Genomic DNA, 27017 nt, shown 5'->3' with positions numbered 1-27017 from the left:
TCTGTGTTTTAGTGGAGAAGGGGAGGGGCCGATTAGCAGCTTGCTTACGGGAAACCCTCATTCCCTCAGAGTCAATTTTGTTCTGGACAATGAAACTTTGTTTCCCAGTGAAGGAAAACACATGAAGAGAGAGTGGTTTGGTTTCCTGAAATCAGATACTCTGAGCTGCGACTAACTGAAACCCAGCTCCAAGTAACCTGAAGGATGAGGTCATTAGTGGTTATCTTAATGGCAGGCAGGGTTGGTTTCATTCAGTGGCTCCAGCCTTGTTTTCCTACTCTTGTGTCTCATTCATATCCTCAATATGATTCCTCCATGGTGACGAAATGGCTGTGGCAGAACCAGGTTTCTCACTTGCTAGCCAGAGTAGGTGTCTTGCCAGTGGCTTTCCTCTGAGTGTGAGAAAGCATGGCTTCTATCAACCCCTGCAGGCCTCCCTCATGTCTCACTGGCCCAGGCTGGGCCCGTGTGACCAGGGGATGCCTTGTACTGATTGGTGCAGCTTGTGAGAGGACAGTACTTCCCTTAGATCAACTGGGCCTCCCCAGAAGCTTGGGGTGGGGTCAGGTTTCCCTGGAACACTCAGACCTGAATAAATAATGGGCTACTTTTTTTTTTTAATGTTTTTTATTTTTAATTTTATTTTTTAATTTTATTTTTTGTTTTTTCAAATTTACGTCCAAATTAGTTAGTATATAGTGCAACAATGATTTCAGGAGTAGATTCTTTAATGCCCCTTACCCATTTAGCCCATCCCCCCTCCCACAACCCCTCCAGTAACCCTCAGTTTGTTCTCCATATTTATGAGTCTCTTCTGTTTTGTCCCCCTCCCTGTTTTGATATTATTTTTGCTTTCCGTCCCTTATGTTCATCTGTTTTGTCTCTTAAAGTCCTCATGTGAGTGAAGTCATATGATTTTTGTCTTTCTCTGACTAATTTCACTTAGCATAATACCCTCCAGTCCCATCCACATAGTTGCAAGTGGCAAGATTTCATTCTTTTTGATTGCCGAGTAATACTCCATTGTATACATGTACCGCATCTTCTTTATCAATTCATCCATCGATGGACATTTGGGCTCTTTCCATACTTTGGCTATTGTTGACAGTGCTGCTATAAACATGGGGGTGCATGTTCCCCTTTGAAACAGCACACCTGTATCCCTTGGATAAATGCCTAGTAGTGCAATTGCTGGGTCGTAGGGTAGTTCTATTTTTAATTTTTTGAGGAACCTCCATACTGTTTTCCAGAGTGGCTGCACCAGCTTGCATTCCCACCAACAGTGCAAAAGAGATCCTCTTTCTCCACATCCACGCCAACATCTGTGGTTGCCTGAGTTGTTAATGTTAGCCATTCTTTTTAAAAAAAATTTTTTTTTTCAACGCTTTTTATTTATTTTTGGGACAGAGAGAGACAGAGCATGAACGGGGGAGGGGCAGAGAGAGAGGGAGACACAGAATCGGAAACAGGCTCCAGGCTCCGAGCCATCAGCCCAGAGCCTGACGCGGGGCTCGAACCCACGGACCGCGAGATCGTGACCTGGCTGAAGTCGGACGCTTAACCGACTGCGCCACCCAGGCACCCCAATGTTAGCCATTCTGACAGGTGTGAGGTGGTATCTCATTGTGGTTTTGATTTGTATTTCCCTGATGATGAGTGATGTTAAGCATTTTCTCATGTGTTGGTTAGCCATCTGGATGTCTTCTTTGGAGAAGTGTCTACTCATGACTTTTGCTCATTTCTTCCCTGGATTATTTGTTTTTTTGGGTGCTGAGTTTGATAAGTTCTTTATAGACTTTGGATACTAACTCTTTATCTGATATGTCATTTGCAAATATCTTTTCCCATTCCATCGGTTGCCTTTTAGTTTTGCTGATTGTTTCCTTTGCTGTGCAAAAGCTTTTTATTTTGATGAGGTCCCAGTAGTTCATTTTTGTTTAATTTGTTTTTTAAATGTTTACTTAATTTTGAGAGAGACAGAGCATGAGCAGGGGAGGGGCAGAGGAAGAGGGAGACACAGAATCTGAAGCAGGCTCCAGGCTCTGAGCTGTCAGCACAGATCCTGATGTGGGACTTGAACTCACAGGTGGTGAGATCATGACCCAAGCTGAAGTCGGATGCTTAACCGACTGAGCCACCCAGGCACCCCAATAATGGGCTATAAGGACATAAGAGACAGCCACCTGTCCTCACACCATACCAGCCTGTGGTCACAAAGTCATTACCTTTAGTTCCTGGATTGCATTGGCTCGGGTCCTCTCTGCAGTGTTGTGGGACTTCTTCCAACCACCCTCCTCCACCCACTCATTCCAAGAGCCCTCGCATGTTAATCAGGTCTCCTGGCTGAGATCTGATGCCTGAAGACCTAAGGCACCGGCAGCTGCCCCTCTGCCCCCACTGTTCTCTCAGGCACCGTACACTTTCCTGCTGCTCGGCCCAGGCACAGCTAGCTGTTCTCCCCTGAGGATATCATGGTGTCTCAGGGACTAGGGGCAGTGTCCCTGTCCAGTTTGTGCCATGCCCTGTCGTTTGTGCCCTTCGTCCCCCAGAGCACCCCCCTCCAACTCTCTGAGCTCTTATCTCTGTCCGTGCCCATCCCTGCATCCCTCGTCCCCATCAGGTGGGAGTCCATTCACAGCACCTGGCAGGGGGCCAGCTCTAGACCGCCCTTCCACTGGGCTCTTCTCTTGCCCCCACCGTTCATGGGCAACGAGAAGCCCCCTGTGCACCCTGGGGCCCAGGCACGACCATTTTCCTGTAGCCGGTCCTTCCAGACCCTGTTCTGAGTGGATCCAAGATGGTAGGTGGGGTGTTACAAGGGAGAATTACCCTCCTGGGCCTTGGCAGATCACCTGGCCTTTGACAGGCCTGTGTCCTCTAGCTGCCATTCCTCTGTCTCTTCCCGTTGGTTTCCTCTTGGGGTGCGGGAAACCCGCTGGAGCCGGGGAGAGACGCCAGGCCTCGTGGGTGCTTAGACTGTTGTCTTGAATTCTTCCTTCCTTCCTTCCTTTTTCAGTTCACATTTTATTTTTATTTTTTTTAATTTTTTTTTCAACGTTTATTTATTTTTGGGACAGAGAGAGACAGAGCATGAACGGGCGAGGGGCAGAGAGAGAGGGAGACACAGAATCAGAAACAGGCTCCAGGCTCTGAGCCATCAGCCCAGAGCCCGACGCAGGGCTCGAACTCACAGACCGCGAGATCATGACCTGGCTGAAGTCGGACGCTTAACCGACTGCGCCACCCAGGCGCCCCACAGTTCACATTTTAAATATGTAGTTATTTCCCCTCCACCCAACCCTTGATTTGAGAACGAATATGTTGCTGATTTTGGAAAATACAGAAAGGTAGAAAGAAAACAAAGTCCCCTCTGGTCCCACAGCTCAGAGAAAAAAGCACTGTATGCATTTTGCTGTTTTTCTTCCCAGTCTTTTTTCATAATATGTGAACGGATTCTTGTGAAAATACAGTTGGGTCACACTATATACAGTTTTTTGTCCTGCTGTTCTCATGGAACATTCGATTGTGAGCATTTTCCATGTCATTAAGTATTATTTTACAATGTTGTCTTTCAGTCACTGCATGGTTCTTTATAGACTTTGGATACTAACTCTTTATCCAAACTGTTCTGTCAATGGGCCAAGGTTTCGCTTTTCATTGTTTTAGGGGGGGTGCTGTGGTGGACATCCATGATTATTTCCACGAAATAAACTTCTAGAGGTGGAATTGATTTGCTGCTCCACCTTCCAAACTGAGTGCTATCCCTGTTCTCTGGGGACAGGCTTCAGAGTCCCTTTCTCTGCCTGTAGTTCAGATCCCAAATGAGCTCTCCCATCGAACAGTTCCATGACTCTTGCTGCATTAGACCATAAGCTGTCCCCCAGCGGTGGAGGGTCCAAGGTGTTTCGGGCCCAATGTCACATGGATCGCGGTATACCATTGTGCCCTGGGTCATGCCCTTTATACGGAAGCCATCCACAGGTCCTTCTGATGAATAAAACCCTAATAACTCTCATTATAGTGGGAAGATGCCTGAAGTGGACTATGTGATTCTGGCAGAATGGTTTGATTGGATTGTGAGGAACATCGACGTGTCCATTGATTTGATAGGTGAGAGGCCCCTCCCGACCTTCCTCCCCCAGTGAGGACGCACTTGGCTGGACCGCCAACCAGCAGGGACAGTGGGCGGGGCCCTAACCACTGGTGATTCTTTTCCCACACCAATTCAGCCTTCTGTCCAATGGCAGACAGAATCTGGGGGCATTTTGGTTCCTCCTATAGAAGCACCCTCCCTGGGCTTTGTTACTCAAGCTGCTCTCCCCTGGTCCATTGTGATTTGATGTTGTTTTTTCTAGTTTATATGAGAAGGAGGAGGGACAGGATCTGGGCATTTACTGAGACCCACTGTGCCAGACCCTGTGCTAAGCTTTGTGTATGCATGGAAGCTCATTCAGCCTCAGAACAACCCTGTGGGGCTGGTGACATGGAAGGAAAATTAAAGTTGGGATGAGGGTCAAGATGCCTGTCAGGCCACACAGCTGGTTAGTGGTTGGGCTGTGAGCTGGCTGTGGTCTGTGTCTTCTGCTCAGAGCTGCTGGCGGATGTTTCTCTCCACGTCTTGCCCACACACCTTCCTTCCCCCTCCCCTCGGCTTTGACTTCCAAGCCATGACCAGAGTAATTAGAACCATGTATGATTTTTTTTAATTTCAGTTTATCTCCGGACCACCCCTGAGACCTGTTATCAGAGGTTACAGATGAGATGCAGGGAGGAGGAGACAGTCATTTCCTTGGTAAGAGCCCTCTTTAACCTGCTTCAAAATGACCGGGAAACCATGTCCATCGCAGCCCGGCCCTTCCCTCTGTGAGGTCACTGTGCTGTTGTCACAGAGGAAGAAACGGGAACTGAGCATGCAGGAGGGTAAACTCTGACTTCCTCTGTGGCTGGAGACCCTGTGCAGAGTCCAGATCGACCTCACTTCCTGTGGCTTGGGACTCATTGCTTGGCGCCTTCTGTGCTCAGAGGCGTCCCTTCTCCACTCCCTGTCCAGGTGCCCCCAGGGCTCGTCCTGTCCACTTCCTGAAGGTGACCTGCCTCTGGGCCCAGCTCTGGGTCCTCGCTAGAACGTGCCCTCCCACCTGCACTGCATCCCCAGTGCTTAGTGCAGTGCTGGGCTTGGCGGTGGCTTTCTCTATGACTTGCCCAGCATCTTGCCCTTCTGGGTCCTGGCTCAGGGCCACATGGACTGTAGTCAGGACTGTTGTAGCCATTGGACTGCCCTCCTTGTCCTGATCCTTCACTCCGCACGTTCCCTCCAAAATCTGGTCTCCACATTGCTGCTTGGGTGATGTGTCCAGTATAGAATGCCATTCATGCAGTTTCCCAGCCATAAGCCCTCAGTGCCTTGCCGCTGTCTAGGCTGAAGTCCCCACTGCCCGATTGGTGGGGCACACACACACAAACACACTCACCATGTAGTTACATAAATGTGCCTTTGTATGGTGGTTTCTTTTGTCTTCCAAGTTCAGCTCAGATGTCACTTTCTCCAGCAGGCCTTCCCTGACCTTCCCTCCATTGTGCTCCTCTAGCCTCTGGGTGTATTATGATCACACCCCTAAGGACAAGCATACTGAAACTATTTGTCTGTATGTTTGTTCCCCATCTATCATCAAACTGTGAGCTTTTTAAGATTAGATCTTATTGGGGCGCCTGGGTGGCGCAGTCGGTTAAGCGTCCGACTTCAGCCAGGTCATGATCTCGCGGTCCGTGAGTTCGAGCCCCGCGTCAGGCTCTGGGCTGATGGCTCGGAGCCTGGAGCCTGTTTCCGATTCTGTGTCTCCTTCTCTCGCTGCCCCTCCCCCGTTCATGCTCTGTCTCTCTCTCTCCCAAAAATAAATAAACGTTGAAAAAAAAAAATTTAAAAAAAAAGATTAGATCTTATTCCCTTTGCATCCCCAGCATGTTTCCCAGGACTTGGCACCGAGGAGTTGCTCAGTTAGTACTGAACTGAATGCCCTACACGAATGCCTCTGGCGGTACACAGACAGAGGCTGGCAGGCATTTACTGGGGTGTCATGGGGGTCTGAGCTCAGGATGGGCTGGACTTGGGGCCCTGGAAGACCTGTCCTGCTCCTGAGGCCTGCCTAGCCTTGTTTTCCTTGGGCACCAGAAAGGTTGATTCCAGCCGTGAAGGCATGGGCCTCTCTCTAGGCAGCTCCTTTGAAATCCAGAGACAGGAGTGAAGGGTGCAGTGGAGTGGGGCTGGGCCATGCCAAGGTAGGGCATGGCCACTCTGTGCAGTGACACAGATGTTCTGAAGAAATGACAAGTCTGGAGTCCCTCTAAGCCATTAGCCAAGCCATTATCCTAACATTTCTGACATGGCCTATAGGACAAACCTGTTGTTGCCAAGGGAGAACTCAGTGGTGGATGAAAAGGTGTCAGTGCGGTTTCTCTAAGAACTTCCGGGCTGGCAGTAAATTGCTGCTTGGGGAGGTGGTCACGGGCAGCCAAAGCACCTTGGCCTGTGCATGTGGAAGTGTGTGCTGTCCAGTCCTGCCTGTGCAGAGGCACTAATGGCTTAGGGGCATGTCCGGGCCTCTTTTCCCTTGGGTTCCACCTCGTGGGGCTTTCTGAAGTTGGTCTTCATGGGGCACCTGGGTGGCTCAGTTGGTTGAGCGTCTGACTTGGGCTTAGGTCATGATCTTGCAGTCTGTGAGTTCGAGCCCTGTGTTGGGCTCTGTGCTGACAGCTCAGAGCCTGGAGCCTGCTTCAGATTCTGTGTCTCCCTCTCTCTCTGCCCCTCCCCTGCTCATGCTTTGTCTCTCTCTCTCTCTCTCTCTCTGTCAAAAATAAATAAACATTAAAAAATTTTTAAATGAAGTTGGTCTTCATGGTCTAGAGGGTCCACAGGTTGTAAGTCATCTAGGGAGTAGGAGCAGCAGGAATGGGATTCCCTAGGCCAGTGAGGGTCATTGTCCTCTTGGAGGGAAGGTCAGAGGGGAGGAGTCAGAGGCTGCCCAGGGCTGGGCTGTCGAGCTGTGGGGCAGCTGTGGGCTCCACCATGAAGGAGCTGATGGCCCTGCTGCTGGAGAAGTGGCAGGAAGTGTGAGAAGCAAGGTGGGAGGGTGTGCGTAAGGCACCAGTGGAGCAGGGAGGGGTGGGGCCCACAGCCCTAGTGAAGCCTCTGACTGTTGCCCTGCCCGAGCTGGCTGGCAGAGGGAGCCGCTGCATTTACTGCTGTCCGCCTGGACCAGGTCAGCGGTTGTAGGCTCCTTTGTCCAAGCCACTGCCCTGTGGTCATCAACATTCACCCCCCTGCCTAAGACCCTTGGTGGAGAGGTTTGTCCCCCTCCCTGCTCCTGACAGCCTGTGTCTGTGTGTGTGTGTTTCCTGGCAGGAATACTTGGATGCTCTTCACCGCCTCTATGAGGAGTGGCTCTTCAAAGGAGGCCTTTTCCCTGTGGCAGCCCCTGTTCTGGTAAGTTCCCCTTCTTTTCTAGAAGGAGGAGTGACCCAGGGAATGCCAGCCACTCTGTAGTCAGGGGAAGCATGAGTTCTTTCATAGCTGGAGGATCGAGAAGGAGGAAGCAGGGAGGGTGGAAAGGGCTCTTTCTCTGGCCCGGTCCCCATTCTGGACTGAGTCTCAGAGTCAGTTGGACAGTCCTGAGAGAAGGTGACCTGTCCCAATGTCATTACACCAGTGGCCACAGTAGCATCTCACTTATCCAGCCTCACCAGGGAAGGAGTGTCCCCGATGGCTGAAGCCTCTAGGCGTGCGTTTTGGCTTTAAGCACTCGAGCTGGCTCTTTGCGATGCAGCCGTCCCTTCTTCAGTGGATAGCAGGCGCAGAGCCTCACTGCCCCCTTTCTTGGTGACCCAGGGCGTCTGGAGGAGCACCACTTGCTGTCCTGGGCTGTTACCCAGCGATGCCCTTAGGAGGTGCTGAGGTGTGTAGGACTGTTTGCCCCACACCACTCACGTGTTTGAGCTCCCGCGTTGGCTTTGTATAGCCGCCCCCTTTTCTCCTGCTGACACTCGCCACTTCTAACTGTGTCGCCGTTTCCGCTCCATCCGTGTTTCCCTGCTTCCCTGTCCCCTTGTTTTCCGATTTGCTGCTGCTGAATTTCTTGAGGCAGGCAGATGGGTGCTAAGACTGTCAGGAGTGCGTGCACAGCGTGGGATGCAAGGGAGGGCCACACACAGACTTTGGTGCATGGCCTGAGGGACATCTGTTTGGGCTTCTCAAATACTTCTACTCACGGTGCTCGCGGGCCATGAGGTTGCCGAAAAGTGAGATATTACTGTGCTGGAGTTTTGAAGAAGTAAAATCTATTTTTTCCCCCTTATGATTGGATAATATAACATGATGGGGAAAAAAAAACATCATTCGTGGGCTGGCCACAGGGACAGCTGTAGTGGATTCTTAAGTGAAAACACAGTTGAGAATATGAATTGACCTAGAACCAGGTGCTGTTTTGCTTTTATGCTTCCATTTTCTCTGCCTGTGACCTTGGGCTTCTCTGCCTCTCCCGCTTCATCCTGCCTGTCTCTACCTCTCCCCCCTTCATCGTGAAGGGAGGAGGATGTTGAGGTCAAGTGCAGCCCGGTGATCCATGTGTTTAATTTCCAGGTGATTGAGGCTGACCACGACAGGAAGAAAATGTTAGAACTCTTTGAACAAAACCGGGACCGCATACTAACTCCAGAGAATCAGAAACATGGCTCATAGAACAGGAAAGATCATGCCAGAAAAATGCCCACTGCTGCCAAGTTAGCTGTTAGGAGCAATTTGGGAAAATCAACTTTCGGGAGGGCTTTATATTTGTCCACATTGTTTTCCTGATGGTCTCTTCCTCTTTGCCAGTGTCTTCATCCTGGGTCTCTGGTCCTTGCAGGTAAATGACAAATGGGACCAGTGGGTTTGTCATGCCCTTTGGTGGTCGTAGCCTTGCATTCCCCCAGTGCCTCTCCTGGTGGTTTCCCACTGCTGGGTCCCTCTGATTAAGGGAAGAGCCTCCTGACCTCATGCTGGGTTTGGAGTCTCTAACCCTTCCCCGCCTCCCAGGAGGGTGGGGTAGTGGCCCTTACATCCCAGGGAGGAAGTTGAAGCTCAGCGAGGCCAAGGGACTCCCCAGGGTCACACAGCCAGTGACAGTGGAGTTGGCACAATTCAGACTTTTGGCGACTCTGAAACGTTCTCTGCCTCTCATCCTGAGAGCCTGTCTTCCCTTGCTAGAGATCTCACGTCTGTGTGGGGAGAGCCAGCAGTGTGTGGAGCCAGCATCCTCATTTTCTCATTATGTGAGCAGTTCTCGAGGACAGGCAGCATTCCTAGACCTTCACAAAATTGTGCTGTGTTTGGCTTGAGCCCAGCGTCCGGTGCTTTCCCAGCACGAGGCTGCTGCGGCATTTACCACCTCATCATCTGGACTTCCGTGTCCTTGAGAGAATCGTGCTTTGACTTCTGCACGGTGCTTGGTGTCCTTGGTGACAAAGGCCTGCCTGAGCTGCTGCCAATTCCATGTCAGGGACATGGCTTTTGGTGCCTGGGTGGTTTGCCCGGTGCCAAGCTGGGGCAAGGGGCACCAGTGCCCTGGCTTCTGAGGCTCTCTTACCTTGTGATGGCCTGTGTGAGGAGCTTTGCCCTTGGAATTACTGAGAGTCTGTGGGCTGTGGGAGAGGCCTGAGTGGCCTTAAGTCTTTTTGAAATGTTTTTCCATGAAGGGGACACCTTGGATCATAGAGCATGAACTCATCTTTATTGGTTCAGAATATATCTTAGCTTCTCAGCTGTAACAATACATCACAGCCATAGCTGCCTCTTGAGTCCAGTGGGAAGTAGAGAGAAATAACATTCTCTTAGGAGACAGTCTGGACAAGAAGGTCAGGGCTCGCAAGCAAAGGCTCTTGGAGCACTGGTATTCCTGATATTTTGGAGGTGGGTGGAGATCAGAAGATTGTTGTCGACACAGAGAAGGGCCAGTTGTGAGCTTTGGGGAAGCAGGCCTCAGCTCTCCTGAGCAGCGGTTGGTGTAAACGCAGGTTGGAAGGCCTCGCCACGGCCTCTGCGGGAGTGTGGCACCTGTGCGTGCAGCTGTCTGACTCTGCGTGGGTTACAGGTGCTCTGGTGGTCCAGTTCCAGAGGGAGCACTAAGGGGGCAAGACTGTGACTCCTGGACCAAATCTTGGGCTACGCGGGCAGGATGAGGGGCAGCCCCGTGGGGATGAGCCTCTCAGCCCAAACGTCAGTGATTGACTAGATGCCCAGGGGAGGCGAGAGCCTGTGCTACCGGGGATCTTGACGGGCCAGGGAAGTCTCTGGGAATTTGTAGATGAACAGTCCAGTATTTTCCCCACAGCTTAATTTGAGCATCTGTTTTGGGGGAAATGTAATTTTAAAAAATAAATAAAATCTTGCTCTGTAGTAGCCAATAAATTCTTCACTGAAAACCTGAGGTTAATTTTGGAGTGCTTCCTAGGCCAGTGATTTTAGCTCCCTGCAGCATCCTTTTGCCAGTAGGATAATGTGGTTTCATTTTCTAAACCCCATCTTTCCTAACATGGGAGGTTTGGGTCCAAAAAAGCTCGCCATCCTCTTGCTCTGACACCACGAACAGGATGCCGTGTACCTGCAGCGGCCAGTGCAGGTGGCAGAAATCTCCCAGCCTACGTATGTCACACAAAATGGCTGGTGCTCAGCTTGCATATATGAGGCTTGCCTTCCCCATGTGGCAGGCAGGGCTGGTGACATCAGGAGTCATGGAGCAGGGCAGGAAAAGGGCAGATGGCACACGGTAGGCACAACACCTAGTTTTTAGAGCTGAGGGAGGCACTCCTCAGGGACTCCCAGGAATGGCTTGGAGGGGCATGGCAGGGGCTGGCTCCTTGAATTGCTGACAGGGCAAGCCAGGGCAGTGACGTTCCAGATTTATTGGTGTTGCCCCATTCTTACCCTGAGGTGGGGTTCTGTAGAGCATTGCATGAGTATACCCCAGAGCCACCTCAGCGGCTTTGACCCTTGGTAATTAAAAAAAAAAAAATGTTTAATAGCATATACATCTTCTTGTACTCAGCATGTTTAGTGAAATAATTCTGATTTATACTTCATATTTTTAATTTTATATGCAAAATGCATGATTAGAATCATTCAGAAATAGTTCATGTACCTGGTGATTAAAAAAAAAAATGAGATAGAAGTGTATTTCTCTTGCACGTAAAAGGGCAGAGGTGGGTGATCCAGGACTAGTATGGTGGCTCCGAGGCCATGGGATCCCGGGCTCTCTCTGGCTTTCTGTTCCCAGCTCAACTTCCTGGTTTGTGGCTTCCTTCCTCCAGGGACTTCCCTGTCCAAGATGGTGCCAGAGTTCCTACGCTGGCTAATGAAGGCGTCAGGACATATTGTCTGTCCCCCATTCATACTTTAATTCTCATGTGGATGAGGACCTTTGCAAGGCACAACTAAGATAAGCCAGAAGGTTCTAACAGGATTTTTCTAGAGGCCTTAGAGGTGGGGGAAAGACAGGAAGGAAGTCAGGACCCACAGGCTGGGCCACAGATGTGGTGTCAGTGCTGTGGCACCCTCTCTCCCTCCTTTGTGCCCTCACATCACCTCACCCTCACTGCCAGGGACCACAGTGTCCTCAGCTCAACCCGCCTCCTGCGCTGGGTGTAGCCCGGAAAGGGCAGAGGCCACCAGTATAATGCACTCCCACAGCTTGGCTCTCAGGAGGCCCTCCCTAAACCGTGGTTCCTGGGAAAGAATGTCATCTTTCATTTCTCTTCCTGTCCTCTTTCATTTCCACCTGAGCTGCTTACCTAGATAAGTGTACCCGTCCCTGCCTGTGGGATATATCAGTTGGAGACCTTTAGCCGGGACTCCCCCAGGCCCCCACCATCAGACCTGGGGAAGGATTGAAGTGTGTACAACTCTGAGAAAAGGTAGAAGGCGTTTCCAGAACCTACCTACCCCGTGGGTGCTGTTGAATCTGTGCCATCTTGTTTTCCTAGAGCCCTGGGGCCGGATGGGGGCGCTCACATCAAATGCTCACATATCTGTGGAATGAGTAACACTTATCCCTGTGGCCTCTCCACCCAGAAGAATTACAGTTATTAAAGTAATTGACGAGCTCTTGGAAATGTCAGCCCTCCATTGTTGGAAATCTAATAATAATAATACCCTGCCTGGTGCCTCTGGGCTTTGGTGGTGGATTACTCACCCAGAGCCCCAGGGTCACTGGCACAGGGCTTTCTTTTCCTAATAACCCCAACCCCGCGCAGCTCCTCTAAGAAGGCGGAGTGAACTCTGTGTTCCTTTAGTTTACATAAGATAGTGAGCTTGCCAAAGGCTGTCATTAAACAGAAGCTAAGAGAGAGCTAGTCTTGCTGAATCCAGAGTGGGTATCCACTTTTGCTGCTCTCTTCCCGAATTTCTGCATTTCTTGGCTTGTTGTTCTTCAAGGCTGGGGTCCGTGGAACACAGGTGTTCTAGGAGAGAGTAACAGGTGTTCTGAGAAAAGAGGGTTCCATAGTCCAGGAAATTTGGGAAGCACCACCTGGGTATTTTCTCTAAGATGCACAAGATACATTAGTATAGATAAACTCAAGCAGTCCTGTGATAAAAACACCTTTTCACCCTTATTTAAGCCAGGGACTCTCAGACTCATTGACAGTAGAACCCCTCATTTGGGGGATATCCATTAACAATCTCCAGAAGTGCCAGTGTTCCTCGGAACACACATTGGGAAAAGCACTGTTTTAGGGAGTCTGCAGCTGCTGATGACTCTTGGCTTTTGTGCCCTTTGGGAATCTCTAGCTCTTGGTTCTCCAGGTTCAGTACATCTGAATCCCCAGAGGGCATGTTAAAACATGGATTACCAGGTCCACCCACAGAGTTTCCAATTGAGTGGAATCCAGTTCTGGGGTGGGCCTGAGACTGTTTTCTAACACCATTCCCGGGGATGATGAGTCCAGGGAACTCCCTGGGTTTAAAGTTTCTAGGACTGGACATCCCAGAGTTCCAAGAAAACTTGGCATCTTGGTGGTGGTTGAATGTCTTGTGAGTGTTGGTTATCATTATCTATCAAATGGGAGCATTGCTCATTTCTCAGGGCTGTGAGGATAACTGACCTGGCATATGGAAGGGGTCTGGACCAGGGCCTGGTAGGCAGTAAGTGTCCCATAAATGTTAGTTCATCTGATGTTTCCTGGAAAACTGACTGGAATGCAGTTCGTTGGCCGAGTAATGGCAGCAGCTGCAGTGACTGGCACTTTCCGTCAGAGCGGCATGGGCACACGCTCTCACCAATTAATTGGGACCACCTTGATGTATCTGTTCAGTAGGCACAGGTCACAGGCCTGGTTGAGGCTGACCTTCGGGACTTTACCTCTGTAAAGTGCCTCATGATGTCATCTTTCTCGAATAGCAGAGTATGGGGCAACCAACTGGCCTTTCTTTTCTTTTTATAAATGCTCCTGTTTCTCATGGGGACTCTGGGTCTGCGCCTGGCATCCTGAGGCGTGAGAGGGAGAGCTGGGAGAGACATAACTGCTCCTCAGGCCGTGAGAAATGACACTGCTTCTTGTACCAGCAAGGCCCTGGAGTTCCTTACACAATAAACGAATGGTTTTCTTGCTCATTTGCCGGCAGACCTCTTTCCCCATGGGCTCAGGTGACCTCTCACTCACCCTTTCCCTAAGGCACAGAGCAGGTTTATTTGTAGCCAGGGATGGGTAGATGTTGGCAACTCCAAGCTCATCTTAGGAAATGCCCAGGAAAATGAACAGTGACCAGTTGTTAAGTGTTCAGTGAATCTTACCTTTTGGGATCCACTTGGCTTTGTGGATGGGACTTGGGCTTTGGGGTCAGAATATGGGCTGGGATCCCAGTTTCCCCAGTTATTGGCTGCAAGACCTGGGGCAGGTCACCTTGCTTCTCTGGTTCTGTTTCTTCCTCCTTTGGACACTGGGATTCTGTTTTCTCCCTCACGAGGAGAGAGGCTGCACAGACTACAAAGGGGTGAGTTAAATGAGTGATGGACACAGAGGGTCTGGAGCGGTGCCAGACCCCAGGTGTTCTTGCTCCTTCAAACCCTTTCCACGTCTCTGTAGTTGGCTGGAGAGGAGACCAGACACTCTTGCACCTTCCTGGAGGGGGGAATGTTTATCAGGGCTATGGGGGAAATATTATTTCAGCATCTTTGCAGTCTGTCCCCAGGCAGTCTGTCAGCAGGCCTCTATTCTCTCCCTGTCTTTTGACAGCACTTCCCCTGCATCAGCCGTATGCCAGGCCCTGTGCTGGCTGACAGGTGCACACTGGTGGCCAGGACAGACACCTCCCTCCACTCATGAAGCATGTAGTTTAGCTCCTCATAGCTACCCCCCATCCTGAAATAATCCCTGAGAAAACCCACACTAAGTCAGGAAGGCACCTGCAGCCTCAGCACTCCCTTCTGTTGGGGTAGAGAATTAACACCAAAGACTCAGTGATAAAACCAACACCAACTATAGAATTTTACTGAAGTAGCAGGATACAACACTAGCATATGCAAATGATAAACAGGTTATAACGGTAATGAAAATCCCATTTACAGTGGTAACAAAGAAGATTAAATACTTTGGAATAAATTTAACAAGATACATACAAAAACATACAAGAAATATGCTAAAGCACTCCTCAAAGACACCAAATAAGACGAACAAATGTGAAGACATCCCATTCTTGGATAGGGGGACTCAATATAAAGATGTCTGTTCTCCCTTAAATTAAATTCCAAATTTAATACAATCTCAGTAGAAACACCACGGTCTATTTTATGGAATTATACACATTATTCTAAATTTTATATAGAAACACAAACATTAAGGAATAACCAGGAAACCACAGGAAAAAGAACAACTGTGATGGAGAACTAGCCTTGCTAGACAGTAAAACATACTGTAAAACCTGTATCATTAAAACAGTGTGGAACTGATGCATGAATAGATAAGTAGAAGAGTGAAATAAAATAGCCCAGAAATAGACATAAGTACATATAGAAATTTACATGATAAAAATGCCATCTCAAATCATTGGGGTAAAGATGGACTTTTTAACAAAAATGGTGGCTAAGGTCACCATTTGGAAAAAGATAAAACATCCGTATTTTAATGCCATATAAACTCCCAAGGGGTTAGGGATCTAAATGTAGAAATTGGAACCATTCAAGTACCAGAAGAAAATGTGGATGAATTCATCTCTAAAACCTTGATGTAGGGAAAGCTTCCTAATGATGATTCAAAATCCAGGGGCAACCAAATGTTAATCATTCTGGCTAAGTAAAAAATTTAAAACTTGTGTGATAAAACCTAGCATGAACAAAATCAAAAGACAGTTAACAAACTGGGAGAAAAATGCAACTTATGTAACAAAGGGCTAATATTCCTAAATATCCATGAAGAATTCTTTAAAATTGAAGGACAAAGGACCAAAAACCAAATAGAAAACTGAGGAAAAGATGTGAAAGACAGTTTACAAAAAAGATATAAAAATGGCCCTTAAACATGTGAAAAACACTCACATTCATTCAGAGAAAAGCAGATGCTATGATCTGAATATTTGTAGTCCCCCCATCCCCCATTCATATGTTGAAAACTTAATGCTTAAGGCCACGGTATTAGGAAGGGGACCTTCAAGAGGAAGAGATTAGGCGTGAGAATGGAACCTCATGAATAGATTCAGTGCTGTTGTAAAAGAACCCCACAGAGCTCCCGTGCCTCTTCCACCGTGTGGGGACACCGCAAGAAGTCGGCAGTCTGCAGTCTGCAGCCCGGCAGAGGACCTTCGCCAGAACTCCACCATACTGGCACCATGATGTTGGACTTGTAGCCTCCAGAACTGTGAGAAATAAATTTCTGTTGTGTATAAGCCACTGGTGTGTAGTATTTTGTTATAAAAGCCCAGACGGACTGAAAGAACACTGTCTCACCTACCAGACAGGGGTGTGTGGGGGGAAACAAACCACATTCTTTTGGTGAGGCTGTGGGGAACAAGTACTCATGTACATCGCTGGTGGGAGTGTAACTTTGTACAACCCTTTTGGAGAGAAGTTTGACAACATCCGACAAAGTACGTATGCACTTACACTGCGACCCAGGGATCCCACTCGTGGTATCGAATATATACTTTCTACAATATAAAAATATCTATGCACAAGGTTATTTATTGCAGCATTGGTTTTAACTGCAAAATAACTGGAAACAGCCTAAAGACCTGTACGTAACAGAGTGGTCAAATAAACTATGGCACCGCCACACAGTGGAGTGGAAAAAAGAATGAAGAAGCTCTTTCTGAACAGGTATGATTTCCAGGACATAAAGCAATCTTGAGTGAAAAACAACGTCCAAATGAGTATCTCTGGTACACTACCCTTTGTATAAGAAGAGACCCAAGAAAATACACAGATGCAGGGGCGCCTGGGTGGCTCAGTCGGTTAGGCATCTGACTCTGGCTCAGGTCACGTCTCACTGTTTGTGAGTTCGAGTTCCATGTTGGGCTCTTTGCTGACAGCTCAGAGCCTGGATCCTGCTTCGGATTCTGTGTCTCCCTCTCTCTCTGCCCGTCCTCTGCTGGTGCTCTGTTTCTCTCTCAAAAATAAATAAAAACTTAAAAAAAATACACAGATGCAAAGGAAATGAAGGATGATCCAGAAACTAAATAGGTTGGTGGGCAGAGGCTGTAGAGAGGGAAGGATGAGGTGTGGTTGCAGGGAGGAGAAGGGAATGACACTTGTGTGAATGTGTCTTTTTGTATAACTGACTCTTAGAACCATAGAAAAGTGTCCCATTACCCCCGAAATAAACAAACAAGATCAACTAGGATGTAGGGGGAATGGAAAACGGAATACAGACACAGCTGACCCTAAGAGCATCACAAGTGAAAAACGACCACACCAGAGGGGTGGGGAAGTAAGGAAGTCGCCTGAGTAACTGTGGAAAACAGTACCTTGATGCGGCGAGAGTGAAGGTGAAAATTAGTCTTCATAAATGCTATGATAGAGTTTTAAAAGTGTTTCTCACGGAGGTGTGGTCAGCAATTCTAAAACTATAGTATTGGACCTGAACAAACAAGTAGACCGTAGATTAAAAGAGCCAGGTTTCATTCTCTTCTACAGAAAGAACTTATAAGTAAAAGGGGTGAGGTAGAAGCAACCCTGTGTCATTGGCTTAAAATCAGAGGAATCCATAAACACTCATGGTTTTAAAATTCTATATAGATTTGGAAATAAACTCACATATGTATATGCCTGGGTTAGTACACATCCATATGTTTCCTGACTGCCCCCCTGAGTGGGCTTGGAAGCAATGACACCCAGTAACAGCACATCTGGCACCTGGGTCTTGGTGTCTAAACATCATTTTCCAGTAAGAGGCACCAGGGCTCCTAGGACAAGCGGTTTATTCCAGGGATGCAGCACGTTAGTATCACCAGTAATAAGATGAACCCTTTGGTAAGATGCACCGAGGACACAGCATCATTTTTAATGGTATTCTTGCCAAAAATGCATAACCTCACTTCAACTATAAAAAAAAAAAAACCAGACAAACTCAAACTGAGGGACATTCAACAAAATCAGTATTAAGTTTTGACCAAAGGCATCAAGATGAGGAAAGACAAAACTAAGGCTAAGGAACTGTAACAGACTGGGGCAGAGACCGGCAGGGATGAAGGAAAAAGGACAAATGCCCTATGGGTTCCTGGAAAGGATCCTGGAATGGAGAAAGGGTAGTCATGGGAAAACTGGTCACATTTAAAAAAGGTTTGTAGTTTAGTTAATCATACTGTCTTCGTGTTAATTGCCTGTTCTTGATCATCATACTCTAGTTCTATAAGATGTCATTTTCAGGGGACACAAGGTGAGGGTTCCAAAGGAATTCCTTGCCTTATTTCACAACTTTTCTTTAAATCTAAAGTTAGTTACAATAACTCCCTTCGTGGTAAAGAAAAGCAGAACACAACACTGTAAATACTACAATCCCAAATTTAGAAAAAAAAAAAAAGACGAGAAGGAATTGCGTTAACATCCTAACATTGGGTGTCTCCCAGTGGTGGATATTATGGTAACTGCTGCTTTTGTTTTTATGTCCATCTGTATTTTCTAAGTTTTCTACTCATTTGATGGATCCCTGGAAACAGGTGAATGAGACAAGATGAAGTTTCTCGAAGAGCTTATATTCTAGGAGGGCGGGGGTGGGGATGGAAAATGAACAAGTACATTTAAAATGTCTGTGCAGAAAATTAAGTTGATGTGATAGATGGGTGGCCATGGAAGGCCTCTCCAGGAGGTGACATTTAAGGTGAGTTGTGAATAACAGGAAAGATAGAGACGGGATTCGAAGTGGGGAAAGGGAACAGTTTGCACAGAGGCTGGGAGGTAGGGGTGGGCTTAGCTTGTTTGAGAACCCGTAAGAGGCCAGTTTGTCTTGTCTGCAGTAGGCTGGGGGGAAGGAGGCAGGAAATGAGATCAAAAGGATAGTGAGGGGCCTGTGGGGCTTGGTGTGGCCTTGGGAGCCCCTGGGGAGAATTGAGCAAGAAAGTCACAGGACTTGGTTCAGACAGGATCCTCTCTGGCTTTAGCTCACAAAGAGATGGGGTCTTTTGCTTGGAGCGAGCGGGTGGAAATACTGTGGGAAGAGCAGCACCTCTGGATGTGCCCACTTGTGAGGTGCGTGTGCACATGTGGGGGCAAGAGATGGCTGGGGGAGGGGGCGCCGCAGCCCAGATGAGTGGAGCCCCCAACCCATGGATGCAGAGCCCGCGTGTGATCCTGTGCTCCCGGGAATGGTTTTGTTCTCTATTAACCAGAAGTTAGCAGACAGAGCAGGGAGGCTGACAGAGTAGTCTAAGCGCATTAAGGGTGTAGTTATCTACACAGCTTTCTTCACCTGTCCTGTGACAGTTCCCTTGAGGATGCTGGAGGAAACTGCCCCTCAGAGATGCCCAGGGTCACACACTTAGTGGGGATGGGAAGGGACCGGAAGCACCCCCCGCCAAGGGAAGCACCGAGGGGCACTGTGCACACCTCACCTCACCTCACGGACACTTCCCAACCTCCTGTGAGCAGGTCCGACCACACAGGTGAGGAAACAAGGCTCAGAGAGCTGGAGCGAGTGGCCCAAAGTCACACAGTTAGTAGGTGGGACTTGAGACCAGATGGATTGCTTAGCAGATTGATCCCTACCCCTGACAAGCTGTGGGTTCCAGATCTGCCACCTCTCCAAGGGGTCGCTTCCCTGGTGGAAGAGCAGTCTGGGTCTCTGTCCCTGTATTATCCAGGGGTGACATTTTTTAGCTATTGCCTGGGTGGTGTTCTTGGGTCAGAACTGGCCCCTCCAGCTCCCCTGGGGGAACATAATGTCGGGGGCCCTCATACATGAGGGGGGTTCTGAGTAGGCCTCCAGAGTTGGGTGATCCTACTGTCTGGGCCCCCGGCCTCAGCGGCTGGCTCTGGCCCCGTGAGAGGTTCTGATTGTCTAGTGTCCTCAACCCCAGGGCCTGGGAGGCCTCCAGGATGGTCTGCTAGAGTTGGGGGTCCGAGGAGGTGGGAGAGGTGTTCACAGAGCTCGTCCAACTCAGAGGAAGTGTTTGGAGGAACAGTGTCTGCGTCAGGGGCGGTCGGCTCCGGCTGTGCTTCTGGCTTTGGGTCTAAGGGTTTCCCTGACAACTGGGGGCCTGGTGTTAGCCGGGGCTGCCTGGGGATGGTGACCACTCTGCTCTCAGGAGCTGCACTGGGGACCAGGGACCACTCACCGCTGCTGCCCAAGGAGGTGAGCGCTTCACCTGCAGGTGGGCTGGGAGCCAGGGCTAGGCCCTGGGCTTGGTCTCCCTTCAGGCCGCACAGGGGAAAGTCCCTGGGGAACAGGGGTGTCCGGTGCAGAACAAGGTCACTGTAGCAGGTCAAGAACTCCTCACTGTCCGAGCGTGTGCTGGCACGGCGCTGGGAGTCCAGGGGGAGCTGGGGGCTGGCACGGAGGGTGTGGGGGGATGTTGAGACCTCAGACAGGCTCGGGGCCGTTGGCACAGTGCTCTGATGGTCAGGGCCCTCAGCCAGGGCCCTCTCAGATCCCAGCCCTTCTTGGGGGCCTGGCTGGGCCCCCTCGGGGCAGTTGTGGGCCTTCGCCAGCTTTCTCTTGGAGCTGCGCCTGCGGTAGGGTTTCTCTCTGCCCAGTCCCAGGACCTGCCTGCTCGAGGTCCCCAGAATGGCCTCACATGTAACTCTCGCCAGGAAGATTTCAAACACCATCTGCTCGGCGTCCTCCTTGCTGATGGCCTGGACCAGCGAAAACTCCGCCTCAGAGGTGGCCACGTAGCCCAGCCTGCCCAGAATGGTGTGCAGTGTTTGTTCAGAAAGCACAGGCTGCACCCGGTAGGCAAAGTTTCCAGTGTATGTCTGGAACAAACAGGGATGTTTATTAGAGGTGGGACACGGCCCAGCAAAGTGGCTGTGAATGGCCAGGCAGGACCAAGGGCCAATGCCCAGGGGGGCACTGGAGGCTCCTGAGAAGCCGTTGGGCTGGGGCATTTGGCCAAAGGGACATCTGGTCCATGATCATGTTATCCTCTGTCCCATTTTATAGAAGGGCACACTGAGGCCCAGAGACAGGACAGGACCTGTCGCAAGTCACATAGCAAGAGATTGAGCTGGGGTGAGGCTCCGATATCCTGGCTCCCAACCCAGGAGTCCTGGCCTGGAGTCAGAAGAGATTAAAGCTTTCCAAAGCTAGACTCCTTCCCCTGTTTATTATGAGCTCCTTGGTTCCTTGTCTTTAGAGAGGCCGTAGAGTTTAGCGGTTGGAAGGTGTGCTGCCTGAGTTTGAGGTCTGTCTCTTCTACTTATTAGCTGGTGACCATAGGTAAGTTGCATTAACCTCTTTGGCTCTCAGTTTATCCAACTATAAAATGGGACCAAAGTCAGTGGGCATGATGGACACGCTGTTTCCCCCAGAGGCAGAGCTCCGTCTCCAACCCGAGACCCCCTTGCTCAGAGGCATGGTGGTGCCTACCTTCAGGGACCTGATTTCCTTCCTCCAGGGAAACAGAAGTAGGTTGACAGATATTAGCTCCAGGAACTCTAGTGCCTGCACCAGTTCATGGCAGACAGGCTGGGTAGGGCTGGGTGCCCCCTGGGAGTGAATGGCCCGCAGATTGGAGGCCACAAGTTCAGGCGGATAGAGCTGAAGGGGGGGCCCCATGTCGGAGAACCGCCGGGCCCTGTGGGTGAGGGCTGCTTGCCTGCAGACCCGGAGCCGGCCGGCCCATGCCTCCTCTTGGTAGTAGCTGATGAGGTCACCCAGGAGGGTCTCTGGAGCAGCCTCACCCGGCCCAGGGTGTTGGGGCTGGCTCATGGTGGCTCCAAGGGGCTGGGTGCCGAGGAGAGCTGTGTGGGCCTTTCTAGGCCAGGCCCAGGCTGGCCCGCCTCCGTCCTGCCCCACTGCTCAGTCAGGAAGCTGAAGAGGAAGTTGTGCTAGCAAAAGAGAAAGCCACACACAGCCCGGCTCTGCCTTTGCTTGTCGCTCTGAGGGGCTCAGACCCGAGGGTTGCTGGGGCTGTGCCACCTCCTTCTAGTGGAGCAGAGCTGAGATCGGGCTCGGTCCTTGCCCCGTCCCCTAAACAAATGGGGAAACAGAGACAGCGGTGCCCACAGCCGTCTACACCCCTCTGTAGCCGACACTGCGTGCCTGCCCATAACCCCCAGCCCACTTTGGATGCCACCAGCTAAGGCTCCTTATGCCTCATGCTTGAGAATGTTCTCGGGCTGCAGGTGTGTGTGGGACAGGCTCCAAGTCCCAGGGTGTTAACACCAGCCAAGGAGGGTGGGTGGATAGAACTCCCAGCTTCTTGCCCCAGGCAGGACAGTTCTGGGGTGTGTTCTCCACTCTCTTAGGGGGTCCCCAGTGGGATCATCCCCGGTTGTCCCCTGCAGTAACTTGCTCATGAGTGCACACCTCCTCATGAGTGGCTCTTCTCCCACCCTTGTTTTAATTCCCGATTCCTGTTGTGCTTCCCAGGATTGCCTCCCAGATGATCCGTACGCAAATCCTGGGACTGCTTTGGGGGAACAATCTCCCTCCCTCCCTGCTTTTTCCACCTTTTTTTTTTTTTTGTCCTTTTACAGTTCACTGGCTTATTCTCAGACCTGAGATCCCATTTATGCCCTATGGCCCTGGAGGAGTCATGATCATGCTAGAATGTCTTTCATCATACCCCAGCCTTGCCTAAGGAGGAAGCACATTAAATAAACCACAGGATTTTCCCTTTAAAACAGACCCAGGTATAAATAGGGCAGCACCCATTAGGATCCTGATTCACCCCCACTGTCTGAGCCCCTTACCACCAGGCAGGGCAAAGTGAATTTGGGGAGATAGGAGTAGGGAGCAATATTTAGAGCCAGGCTTCCTCCCTCCCCCCTCCCTACCTGCTTTCCTTCCTTCCTTCCCTTCAGCTTTCTTCCCTCCCTTCCTTCCTTCCATTCATTCACCCAATACTTAATTAAGTCATCATTCACTCACTCAGCCACTCGGTGACTCACTCCTTCCATGTGGGTCAGCATTTCTCAAAGTGTGCTCCATAAGGAGCACTTGGTGGGGTTTGTAATCAGTCTTATGGGAGTAACAGTTTCCTGTGGCCAAATAGATTCTGCTGGTTTAATTACGGTCCCTCGGCTTCTCGGCTTTAGGACTTCTCACAGAGCAGGTGTGAGTTGCTGGGAGGGAGCGGCATGCGTTCTGTCTCCCAACTTCTTAGATGCGGGGTCCCTTTCCATGTTCTCCTGTGCTATTTGGGGGAAGTGCTGTCCTTGAACAGCCAGCCCGTGTCCCCGGTCCATGCCAGCCTGGGGGCTTCAGAAGCAAAGGAGATAAAGTCCCTGCCCTTGGGTGGCTCGCAGCCTGGAGAGCCCCACTGGGGGGGCGTTATGACCTTGTAGTAACACCACCAAGCATTCTTTAAAAAATTGTTTTAATGTTCATTCATTTTTGAGAGAGAGAGACAGAATGTAAGCAGGGGTAGGTACAGAGAGAGAGGGAGACACAGAATCTGAAGCAGGCTCCAGGCTCCGAGCTGTCAGCACAGGGGCTCAAACTCATGAACTGCGTGCGAGATCATGACCTGAGCCGCAGTTGGATGTTCAACCGACTGAGCCACCCACGCTCTCTACACAGCCAAGCATTCTTGATCCAAAGGTTGCTTTGTGACTCTGCTGGCCTCCTGGCCCTCCAGTCACCGGGAAGGGCATCTGCCTTGTTCTTGGCCTTGGACCTGCCTGAGACCTGGGCTCACCACATCTGGGAGCTCTCTGCTTCCTGTCTCTAGCTCCCCTGCCTCCTGCAGTCTTTGCTGAGCTCAGTGGCCAGGGAGATTCCTGTCCCTGTGGTTGGGAAGTCATTTCCCAATTGGAGTACTGCTTGAAAATGGACCCCGCTACATTCCATTCTGGAATGTAGTGGGTGTAAATCTCTCATTTCTCTCTTCCTGCTGCTTCAGTTCATCATATCTTCTCTGACTTTGACCCTGTGGCCTCCCTCTGGTGAGGACCCTTGTGATCACATTGGGCCCACCTGGATGACCCAGGCTAATCGCCTCATTTCAAGGTCCTTAATCACACCTGCGAAGTGTCTTTGCCACGGAAGGTAACATATTCCCAGGTTCTGGGGATTCAGGCCTGGACACCTTTGGAGGACATAGTTTACCACACCCAAACTATCTGAAACCCAAGGCCATGCTTTTTCCTTGATACCAAAGATTTATAAGAGCACTGAATGGAAATGGCAGATTTGGGGGAGGGGGATATACAGAGTTGCAGGCCACCGAGTTGTGCTGAAGAGGCAGTCACCAGGCCAAGGAAGGTGGTGGTGGTGGTGGTGGTGGTGGTGGTGGTGGTGGTGGTGGTGGTGGTGGTGTGTGTATAAAACAGTTTGTATCTTTTTTCCTATTCATAGCCAAAGTGTAACAACTTGGTACACACAATTTAATCTCCGCCACCACACCCACACTGTGTGTTAGTTACTTATTGATGTAACTACTTCACACTTTCTGGACATCTTGCTCCTCGGTTCTCAGGGAACCTATCGTGCCTGTGAACTGTCTCTCCAGGGTGCACCGAGATCACGATGGGGGAAGCCGGGCAGGGTGCCTGGAACCATTCCCCTCCCTGTGCTCTCCGTGCTGGGGTCAGCTCAGCTCCTCCAGTGCCTGCTTCCTCCCCACTGGGCCTCTGTAGCCCCTTGAACTGTGGGCTTTGTGTTCACACTTTCTGGGCCCTCGGGGAGTAACTGGCTTAGTGAGAACCTGCTTTCTCTGCCTGCCAGGGTGACTAACTTTGGTGACAATGCAGGGGGCAGAGGGAGGTGAGGGGAGCACTGGGGATATGTTGGGGGGCTGGTCCTGAGGCCCAGAGAAGGAAAGGATCTGGCCGAAGGTCACACGGTGAGCTGATGACAGAAGAGGGGGCAGCCAAGCATCCTGGGTCCTAGCACCTAGCCTTCCCTCAGAGCTGTCCCTGCTGCCCAGAGCCTCCCGAATCCCCTGCCAAGCCTAGCAGCTCAGAGGCCACGGGGAGAACAGGGGTGGGTGCTGTCTGGTCTGGGGCTCCCAGGTCTGGACCGCTGTCCTTACTGTCCTCAAGGCCGTGAAACACAGGGAGGAATCTGTTTCCATCAGAATTGAACTGAATATTCTCGCTAGTTGTCCACTCCACAAACCGCCACCTCCCCCCACCCGGGGCCCACCACCACCCGGAGAAGAACCAGCTTGAATCCTGACCCTGGGCCCCCAGTCTGGCAAGGATGGTTCAGACACACAGGAACAGTCCAGCAAGGGAAGGGCTGGGGGGAGGGGGAGATGTCGGAGCCTGGCAGTAAGATAACCCTTGAGGCTGGATCATGAGCCTGCCAACATAGACTTGGGGTGCCCACAGCCACTGCTCCTGTGGGAGGATGAAGGTGGGCAGCAGAACCAAGAGAGACAAGACACCTGCCCGTATTCTTGGACTGCCTGGATCTGGCCATGCCTGAAGTCAGAATTGTCACTTAGACAATTTAGTTCTGTGAGCCAATAAATATCTTCTCTTGCTTAAGAAGTTTCAAATTGGGTTTCTGTCTCTTGCAGTGAGTCACGGGGGTGGGTGACGGTGCTCAGAGCTTGCCGGGGGGGTGGAGGGTTCCCCCAAAGCCGCCTTCTTTTACCCTGTAATCCAAGTAGTGCCAGTTTTGTGGGGGGTCATGGACCAGGCAGCCGCAAGCTAAGGAGCAGAAGGCTGGGCGGCCCCAGGACCACAGGGGTCAGGCGGGTGGGGAGTCAGTGTGGCATGGCTGGGGCTGTGACCGTTGGGCCTGGGAGCCTGGAGCCCCGGGATTCCTAGGAGAGACGCTGAGCAGGCGCAGCTGGGCTGTGACCCTGGGGGCAAGGGCGTGCCCAGCCTGCTGCAGCCCGGAAATACCGGCCTGACCCCGGTAATTGGCTCTGACTGAGAGAGTTCACCTGGCCTGAGAGGTTCAGCGTGAGGTCAAGCAGAGCAGAGCCCACGACAGAAGATTTGCCGTCTCACGCATCGAAGCTGCCTGTCCTTCCACGGTTCGTGGCCCACAACCTGGTCAGTCATCAGGTGGACGCCAGCGGTGACGCCTGAATTGAGTGGGTGGCCTTGGAGTGTGCATGTGGGACCCCGGAGGGTGTGAGCTCTGAGTGTGGGGGCACTAGTGTGTGTGCCCCAAAGCCACCTGCGCAAGCGTAGTGGGAGCTGAGTGATGCTCCCCATGGGCGTGTGTCTGAGGGTGTCGCGAGGAACTTGGTGTGAGAGAGCCTTGGGTGTATATGTGCGGGTGGGCTTGGCCAGGTGGAGCCGGTCGGTGTCCCAAGGAGCAGCTGCGGGCAGCCATACGTTGTATCAACGGTCCTTCCTCTGTCTGGTGGTTTCTGCTGCGCGCGTGAGGCAGATGTTGATGACGCCCTGTCCGAGACCCTGGAACGCACCGTGCCCATAGGTGCTGGCACAGTGGCAGACCATGCTGACCATGGAGAGGACTTTATCTGCCAGCAGCTGCAACCCCCCTGTCTGAAGACTTTCTCTGGCCAGAGAAGTCCGCTCAGCTGCACAGGGGGGCAGGGCTAATGTTCTCTGAAGGGTGGCCTCAAACAGTGACCCTTGAGAGTCTGAGAGCCAGTGGGAGAAGTCCACCCCCTCTTCCTGGCATGGGGCTGTGAGGTGTGCTCTCCACTTCGTGCCCCTCGGAAGGGGACCCGCGTGACTACAACACCCTGAATCGGCTTCCTTCCTTTCCTTGTTCCACGGCCCCCTCGCTTTTGGTGCTTCCCGGGTCACCTTCCTCATCAATCCCTTGCACCCTCCTCCTGTCCCAGGGTCTGGTCCTGCCCCCTCCTGTTCCTGCCATCCTGAGAATTGTCACCTCCGATCTCACTGGGGCCCTAATGAGCCCCAAGCTGAGCCCACTGCCTGGGGTGTGCTCTTTGGCTCTCTCAGGCCCTGGCAGAGAGAGGGGGCTAGTTTCCTTGTAGGAGTGTGCAGAAGGACATTGCATGTGGCACTGTATGTGGACATGGGCTGTGTCATGGATGGGTGGAGGCAGGAAATGCCAAGCCCACCCCATCCAGGGGGATCCTGTGTGTTGTTGGAACCGGGTGTTGGTGTGGGGTGGTTCAGGTTGGAGTCAGCACGGGACTGGACACCATCACCATGAGGGCCGCTACATTCGTTCCCAGGGAGAGGGCCCCAGAGCACGGAGGTGGCACCCGAGCCACCACAGTGGTGTTTCAGACCGAGGAATAATTATTTTGCATATGGGGAGATGGGCTTACTTAGGGCATCAGGCTGTTGTGCCCAGAGAGAGAAACTGACGAGCAGGAGGGACTCCTGAAAATGGAATGCTTGAATGGTTAAACCTCATGGAACATCGCAAAGGTAGCAGACCAGCTCAAAACCCAACCAAGTCCTGTCTCCAACTGCTAATGTCCGCGGTCAGTAGAT

At 51.1% G+C, this 27017-nt stretch overlaps 2 protein-coding genes across 7 annotated transcripts in view; one reads left to right on the top strand and one right to left on the bottom strand.

Moving 5' to 3' along the window:
• TK2 (thymidine kinase 2) overlaps positions 1 to 15908 on the top strand; it is a 97860-nt gene extending 81952 nt beyond the window's left edge. For 4 of the 5 annotated variants that reach the window (XM_047078516.1, XM_047078515.1, XM_047078518.1 and 1 more), the window contains 4 exons: positions 4022 to 4110; positions 4713 to 4792; positions 7400 to 7480; positions 8633 to 15908. In XM_047078516.1, coding sequence (XP_046934472.1) covers positions 4022 to 4110; positions 4713 to 4792; positions 7400 to 7480; positions 8633 to 8731 — 349 coding nt within the window. In that variant the 3' untranslated portion in view covers positions 8732 to 15908. Of the gene's footprint in view, positions 1 to 4021; positions 4111 to 4712; positions 4793 to 7399; positions 7481 to 7882; positions 7950 to 8632 lie in introns of all 5 variants that reach the window. The other variant, XM_047078517.1, reaches the window with a different exon arrangement.
• Positions 14488 to 21462, bottom strand: LOC124511359 (spermatogenesis-associated protein 2-like). 2 transcript variants are annotated; one of them, XM_047078514.1, is made up of 3 exons: positions 21040 to 21462; positions 19787 to 20426; positions 14488 to 15874 (listed from the first exon to the last, which is right to left on the bottom strand). In XM_047078514.1, the coding sequence occupies exons 1-3, from the start codon at positions 21379 to 21381 to the stop codon at positions 15669 to 15671; spliced, it is 1188 nt and encodes a 395-aa protein (XP_046934470.1). In that variant the 5' UTR covers positions 21382 to 21462; the 3' UTR covers positions 14488 to 15668. The 2 variants fall into 2 exon arrangements, with proteins under 2 accessions (XP_046934470.1, XP_046934469.1); XM_047078513.1 differs by lacking the exon at positions 14488 to 15874 and having other exon boundaries at positions 16600 to 20426.
• Between the last annotated feature and the right edge of the window lie 5555 nt (positions 21463 to 27017).

Source organism: Lynx rufus, unplaced genomic scaffold, assembly GCF_022079265.1.
Source record: "Lynx rufus isolate CCGP_SWC_20201006 ecotype Redwood Valley unplaced genomic scaffold, mLynRuf1.p SCAF_16, whole genome shotgun sequence".
Lineage (NCBI taxonomy): Eukaryota > Metazoa > Chordata > Mammalia > Carnivora > Felidae > Lynx > Lynx rufus.
The sequence above is the reverse complement of the archived record's forward strand: the minus strand, read 5'-3'. Positions and strand labels throughout refer to the sequence as shown.

Bases quoted from the DNA above. Each gene is read 5' to 3' on its own strand.
- LOC124511359 (XM_047078513.1), bottom strand. From the start codon at position 21,381: ATGAGCCAGCCCCAACACCCTGGGCCGGGTGAGGCTGCTCCAGAGACC. The intron at 20,427-21,039 runs GTAGGCACCACC...TGTTTGTTCCAG, and splicing joins AGGAAATCAGGTCCCTGAAG to ACATACACTGGAAACTTTGC.